At 43.8% G+C, this 7,662-nt stretch overlaps 1 protein-coding gene across 1 annotated transcript; it reads left to right on the top strand.

The window, feature by feature from the left end:
• The first annotated feature begins 956 nt into the window (after positions 1 to 956).
• On the top strand, positions 957 to 7,462 carry LOC146557633 (terminal nucleotidyltransferase 5A-like). The gene is made up of 2 exons (XM_085246838.1): positions 957 to 2,079; positions 3,019 to 7,462. The coding sequence occupies exons 1-2, from the start codon at positions 1,654 to 1,656 to the stop codon at positions 3,832 to 3,834; spliced, it is 1,242 nt and encodes a 413-aa protein (XP_085102964.1). The 5' UTR covers positions 957 to 1,653; the 3' UTR covers positions 3,835 to 7,462.
• Positions 7,463 to 7,662: the final 200 nt, after the last annotated feature.

Here is a 7,662-nt window from a genome sequence, read left to right as displayed (position 1 = left end):
TTTTCTGACAGATGGTATTGGATCTTTGCTTCAGTCTTACTCAAAACTTGGCTCACGGTTATCATCACGTTTCTCCTTCTTTTCGGTGTTTTAGCTTTTTGCGCATGCACAAAAACAATTCTTGGATAACAATACGTTCACCCTCATGTGTGAAAGTGCACTTGCTAACAGCGCATCTTCCTGTGTGTCGGTGTTAACGTGTGTGACACTGCACATAGAGGGTAATCTGCGATAAGCTGGTTTATGGGCTCGTCTGCAGTGACGCAGATATGCGCGCCCAGCTCCGCACTGACAGATTCTTTATGACAACTAACCCGAGAGACTGTGGCCCATACCCAAGCTGGACCGCAGTCAAGAACATGACCGACAACTTTCATCGCACATATATGCTTAAATTAAACATTCATGTTGGGGTTAAGAGGACAAATAAAACAGAAACTGTTGTTAAATTTGCGCATTAAATGTGGTTTCACGATGTGTGACTTTGGAGATAAGATGATAACTAGTGAAGAAAAAACAAACATCTCTAGAGAGGGTGCATGTGAAACCTCGCGTAGTAGTAAAATTGTAGTGTTTTATATTTGTGTAATTTACACAAATTTATCTGTTTGGAAGGTTGGAAAGAATTCTAAGTACCCGATTTTGATAACGTGCATAGATTTATGTCAAACTGAACAGGGGGAGCTGATACTGGACCAGTGAGACCAGGGTTCCCCTCTGCAGGAAGACAAGTGTAGGCTGGCTGCATCTCCGGAATGATGGGATTTTGAGTAAAAGTGACTGTTTGTGGATACGAATCCCCGATTTTGAAGGCTAGAACTTTAATTTAAAAGTTTTTATTCTTCTTTAGACACGCCTCAGCATTCGAGCTTGAAGCCACTGAAATTAACCATGGGAAGCGGAGGGGGTGGAGGGGGTGGTGTTAGTTGGTGTGGGCTGTCAATCAAACCGAGCCGCCCCATCGCTTCTCGGACTGGAAATGATCTGTTCACAACCTCTCCAGCAGCCGTGGAGTGGGACCTCCGTGCATCGCGCAGTATCAGCGAGCTCCAAAACGGCCAAAATGTAAAAGACAAACAGCAGTCGCTCACCGCTTTTGAAAAGTAGGTGGGGATCGGAAACACGCATTGTAAAAACAAAAAAACAAAAAAAAAAAAAAAAAACGGAGCGTAAAGTTGCTCAGCATGGATACGCAATAAGCTGTGCGTATCAAAAAGACAAAAAGCGAGTCAAAGAAGACAGAAGTAAAACTTCTCCAGTGGATTTTTCGGTTGAGATAGCTGCGTCAGAGCACTACTGGGACGTCGCGAAAAGCTGAAACGGAAAGAAAGAACCGACACAGCTGACACCCGCTGTCCAGAGGTTAGACACGGAGACGGATCGGAGCGCGCAGTCTGCCAGCGAAAGCTTGACAAGATCATGAACTGAATTTGTCTGGAGAAGCAGACTTTATGTAAGAAGTGGGGCAACGCCGCCCGACCTGTTCTCTTCGTCATGCGTAAAGACGTTTTGTCGTTCACGGTCTTGTTGGTGTGACAGAGTTCCGCTCCTAAGGGTAATTTCCACAGAACGCTGCCTCCGGCTAATGCCGCAGCTCCGGACGGAGTTAGTAGAAAGTTTTGCCGTTTACATCCTCCTCTACCTCCTGTCAACATGATCGAGAGCGCTGAGTGCGCTGCAGCTGACAGCTACTCGCACGGAGAGAGCATCAACCTCAGCGTGCTCAACTGGGAGCAAGTGCATCGGCTGGACACCATCCTCACGGGCTCCATCCCAATTCACGGGCGATGGAGCTTCCCGACCCTGGAGGTGAAGCCACGAGATATCGTCAAGGTGGTCCGAAGCCGCATGGAGGAGAAGCGGATACATGTTCGGGAGGTGCGGTTAAACGGATCGGCAGCCAGCTACGTCCTGCATGAGGACAGCGGTCTGGGATGGAAAGATCTGGACTTAATATTTTGCGCCGAGCTGAAAGGGGAGATGGAGTTTCAGATAGTGAAAGATATAGTGCTGGACTCACTTCTAGACTTCTTGCCCGAGGGGGTGAATAAAGAAAAGATCACACCAGTGACCTTAAAGGTAGTGTATGAAGAAATGTGACTCACAAACGGAGCAAATTATGATTCTTATGAGAACTGTGAAGCACTGGCGCATATAATGCAGAGCTTCAAAATTACTCAATTCCTGAATTATACATGAAGAAGAATTAGTTAAAATTTCTCAGTCATTGCATACATTTTAGATTTAATAATGCACCCAATTCTAATAAGTCTGAATATGTCAGTGCAGCATAGAGATATAAGCCTACAAATAGTAAAAAGGTTGGTTTCCAGTTCAAAGAGGATTCTGTCTAATCCAATTGGAGTCAGATCCACATTAATCAGTCGGCCCTCAGTTACCTGGATACCAAGGACTACCCAGGCTACTAATGGCCCACCAACAGATGTGATCAGCAAAACATGATGAGTAAAAGGCCAGACAGAGATTTTTATCAGGTGCACATTAATGTGGAGTTGTTGCTCAAACTATGGTCAAAACACATTATATCTCCATTGCTGACCCAGAATGCAGTCGTTCATCTGGTGAGCAGGTCACGGTCAGAAAAAGAAGTTTTTGGTAAACTTTTTGCAAGAACTTCACCTTACCACAGCTGTGAAAAGGACATGGGGGAGGAGGAGGAGTTGAGAGATTGTGAGAGAGGGTTTGAAGGAGGTCCTCGAGTTTTTGAATGATTTGAGCTGATATATACAATTAGTTACTCATCTTATAATGCAGTGCTTTTTGTAAGCCCTTAATGACACACAAATAAAAAAGGTAGAGGGCATATAGAATTCTAGTGTGGATATAAAGTGGGTATAAAACCCTTGTTGTCCACTCTCTTTGTTCCAACAGTGTCTTTAAGTTTTCACTGATGATTTCAGTGTGCTGGTTAAAGCCTGCAAAATATGACATTTACTTGAAGATCATGATTCCTATTGTGTAGAAACTTTTCATGTTTTACTTTGTGTCTGTTTGTAGGAGGCTTATGTGCAGAAGATGGTGAAGGTGTGTAACGACTCAGATCGCTGGAGTCTCATCTCACTGTCCAACAACCGTGGCAAGAACGTGGAGCTCAAGTTTGTGGACTCTCTTCGCCGGCAGTTTGAGTTCAGCGTGGACTCTTTCCAGATCCGCTTGGACTCGCTCCTCCTCTTTTACGAGTGCTCGGAGCACCCAATGGCTGCAACTTTCCACCCCACCATCCTTGGGGAAAGTGTCTATGGTGACTTCCCCACCGCCCTCGATCACCTGCGCAAGCGCCTCATCTGCACGAGGAGCCCCGAGGAGATACGCGGCGGGGGCTTGCTGAAGTACTGCCACCTGCTGGTTCGGGGTTTCCGTGCAGCTTCTGACACCGAGATGAAACTGCTGCAGCGCTACATGTGCTCGCGATTCTTCATAGACTTTCCTGATGTGAGTGAGCAGAGGAGAAAGCTGGAGTCCTATCTGCAGAACCACTTTGTAGACCTGGAGGACAGGAAGTATGACTACCTTGCCACGCTGTACAATGTGGTGCAAGAGAGCACTGTGTGCCTGATGGGCCACGAGAGGCGTCAGACACTCAGCCTCATCTCGTCGCTGGCCCTTCGGGTTCTGGTCCAGCAGAATGCCATACCCAATGCTGCCAATGTCACCTGCTTCTACCAGCCGGCTCCATATGTCTCTGATGGCAACTTCAGCAACTATTACGTAGCACAGGTTCAGCCTGTCTACTCATGCCCACCCTCTCCTCCTCAGCAGTACCTTGCTTCTTTGCAGCACCCCATGTACGCCACTTGGTTGCCCTGTAACTAAACCTTTTTTATGTCCATGCACCACTGTGTAAGTGCTGGGACTCCCACCCACTCATAAATCTCCTCCTTGAGAACGGAAGTTTGTGGAAAGGACAAAAGGAAAGCAAGAGATAAGATTGGGCAAGGAAGAAGAGAATCAAGGAAAGGCAAGAAAATGAAGACAAGGAATCAGGACCAAAGCAGCAAGAGAAAGAAATGTTTTTCCCCCCGGGTTAGGATGCCACAGCAGGAGGTGAGCACACAGGGAGAGATGCCAGTGAGTGGGGCTGGCCTGCCAGTTCGAGGGTTTGCTAGATCAAACCGTCGCTGAGGCTCTGAGTCATAAATAGCCTGGACAGGATAGTGTTCTGGTGTGTTGTGGGTTTTGACATGTGTAATAAGCACATCTTCTTCACATTGCAAACCAAAACATGAGATCACAAATGGCCACAAAGAGCAAAGAGCAGCAAAGGACGCAGAAGATGTTTTCATTCACATATTTACCGTCTGCACTGAGTTTGTGGGAGACTGGAACTTTGTTTTCAAAGAAAATTGCAAAAAAAGGAAGTGAGTACTGTTTACAACCCAAAGATCTGCTTTGTTACTCAAGTTTTTCTTTCTGAACTCTGACAACAACAAAAAAAAACAACAAAAAAACAAACAACAAAAAAAACCCAACAACAAAACAATGCATGCTTTATTTCTGTACAGGAATACATTTTTAAGTGCCTAGATAAAGCCTAAAGGGAAGAGTTGTTTTTTGTCATTCTTTATCTTAGAGTAGTATTGAATTGTCTCATGACATTTTCAAAATGATTATGAATGTACTGATGGTCAGAAAATTTACCAATGCTGACTAAGGTCTCTAACACTGAGGGAGGTATCGGACCACCTGATGTTTTTAACAGTGTTTGGTTCAAGATTATGCTCTTATCAGCAGTGCTGCTGGATAAGTACACATCCTGATTACCAAAGAGGAAGTACCAACATAATCTCATCATCTGTAGGAGGTGGGTGGCGAGAGTGTCTAAAAAATACTTATAAAAATATAATGCATGGTTATTTTAAAATGAGAGATGGGTTGCAAATTAGGGGGGCAGCACGGTGGCACGGTGGTTAGCACTGTTGCCGCACAGCAAGAAGGTCCTGAGTTCAATTCCAACATCAGGCCGGGGTCTTTCTGTGGGGAGTTTGCATGTTCTCCCCGTGTCTGCGTGGGTTCCCTCCGGGTACTCCGGCTTCCTCCCACCGTCCAAAGACATGCAGCTTGAGGGGATAGGTTAATTGGAAAATCCAAATTGCCATTAGGTGTGAATGTGCGAGTGAATGTGAGCGCGAATGGTTGTCTGTCCTTGTGTGTTGGCCCTGCGACAGACTGTTGACCTGTCCAGGGTGTACCCCGCCTCTCGCCCTATGACAGCTGGGATTGGCACCAGCACCCCCCGCGACCCTGAAAAGGATAAGCGGTAGCGGATGGATGGATGGATGGGTTGCAAATTAAGGTGAAGGAGTGTATAGCAACCTATTTCATGTGCAGGGTCAAATGTGACAGAAAGAAATGTATGCCCATTGTGCATTTCAAAATACAGTCTTATTAAAACACATTTTCATGTGTTTTTGTACACTTTGCCAGATGCAAACTGAAATGCAAATTAAAAGAATAGATTTTTCAGATGTACCACTCAAGCTTACTTAAAGGCACCCTGTGGAGTTTCTTTCTTTGTTTACACTATTTCCCTAAGGTCTAAAAAGCTGAAGTGAGTTCATGGCATGAAATCAGCTGCAGCAATCTCATCAGGGCGTAACTGTGAGAAATAGGTCAGGTCCAGCACTTTCACTTAAACTGGCCCACCACAATCATGTCACTCTCTACCCATCTTTGCGTTCCTCTGAATCTGTATATCAACTGTGATGCTCCCGTAAAACACTAAAAGTTTGTAGTGAGGAAAAGGGAATGAAGAACAAGCGAGAGGAACTGCACACTTCATAAAGGGGGCTCTGCAAAAATGCACGACTTTCTGCAGTGAATCCTAAAAAAATCCCAAATGACATCCTGTGTGTGGGAGGGAGAGAGGGAGAAAGTAGACAATAAACTGTAAAGCCAAGGAAAAGTCAGCTCCAAGAAGAGCAACAGCAAGCTCACTGCCTAAAAACGCTGTTAATGATAAACGCTGGCTAACAAAAAATAACCAAAACTTTCCACTGAGACAACTTATCAACATTTAAAGATGGTTTTAGCTCAACAGGGAGAAAATTAAATCTGGAGTTCTCTTCCTGTTAAAAGGGAGTTCTTCTTTTCCACTGTCACCAAGTGATTGCTCGCAGAGGATTGTCTGATCGGCGGGATTCTTGTGCATTCTTGCAATATGAAAATGCCTTGAAGTAAAGCCAAGTCAACTAGTGCTATATAAAACGCTGAATTAAATTAGCTTCTCCTTATTGCAAGTTTTTATTTCGTTTACTGTCCGGCTGTTGGGCCTCTTCTCACAGCACCTGCCACCACAATCATCTACTATGGCCCACAGGTCCTTAATTTGACAAACTTAGCATCTGTGTTTTGGCTTTCAGCTTTCTCCACAAGTGCCTTCCCTTTTACTCCTACCCATTTTGGCCAGCTTACTATTTTTCCTGACGTGTTGTTGAAAAACCGGTGCGTCCACCCAAATGCAAATGCTTATATTGGCTTACAGGAAAAGTGCCCATTCTGCCAGATGGCCAGCCCTGGACCTCATGCATGACATCACATGTATGCATGTTCTCATACACATGCACGATACAACCAAAGATTTTGCTCTATTAGAGCTCCTAAAATCAAACAAACTCTACAAGGTACCTTTGAGTAACAAACACATGTTTAACAGAAAGTTTTGAAACATGGGCGATCAGTTTTCAAAAAATTACACTGGAAAATTGTAAAAGATTTAAAACACTTTTAATTTATTTTTTTTTTTATCAAATGCATTAAGAAATTTTGTATGCAGTTCGAATGCATTTTGCCATAATGTATCTGCTTTAAAATAAAACAACATGTAACAGAAAAAGGGAACAATTGTGTTACAAGCTACAAGCTCTAAATTTGTCAAAGGAGTGGAAGTTGGTTTGTGTGTGCAAGGGTGTCGTAACAGAGCTCGGGCCCAGCAGAGGAGAACACAGTTAACAGCTGCTGAAATTTGTCTCAGTGAGGAAATAATGAGATAAGTAGAACTGAAAATGCACGGATATTTGAAAGGCATTAAAGCGTTTCGTCTGAGATTTAAAGTAGAGTTTTCATAACAATTGTGGAGTGACAGAGTACATTTCCAGTTTTTAACTGCATTCTGCACTTCACTCAGAATGTTCCCTCTCAAACAAGTCAGATCTTCTATTTTTCTATCGATCTCTATTTTTGTACACTTTGTGTTCAGACGAATTAGCAGACAAGGCTGTGTCACTGAATTTAAAGGTGCTTTTCTGTGTATTAGTTTTGGCTGATGGAGACCTGCTTTGGTGAATACAGTGGTTGAGATTTACATTTACACATGTTCATTGTACGTTCTGCTCTGAGCTGTTCCATGTGGATTTCTGTTGCTGTAAAGAGATTGTTTCATTGTTTTTCAGTGTTTTCAACAGCAATCCTGTTTGAACCTGAAAATAAACATCTGATGATTGTGTTCAAGTGCAGCAATTTCTTAATTAAAAGCAAAAGGAGCCCACTGGACATAAGATGTTTTAAGATTTTTCTTTCTTATCACAAACACTACCAGCCGCAGTAGCACTTTGCATGATGATTATTAGACGTTTCACCACCTTGAACTTTAGTTTAGCCGAGGTAAACGGCTCTGGCATTTGGATTTGGTGTCCAGGTTTTGAC

Source organism: Mchenga conophoros, linkage group LG15 (genome assembly GCF_057382185.1).
Source record: "Mchenga conophoros isolate Kocher_MC1m ecotype Shallow Benthic linkage group LG15, M_conophoros_male_GT1.1, whole genome shotgun sequence".
In the NCBI taxonomy this organism is placed as follows: domain Eukaryota; kingdom Metazoa; phylum Chordata; class Actinopteri; order Cichliformes; family Cichlidae; genus Mchenga; species Mchenga conophoros.
This window is presented reverse-complemented; position numbering and strand designations above follow the sequence as displayed.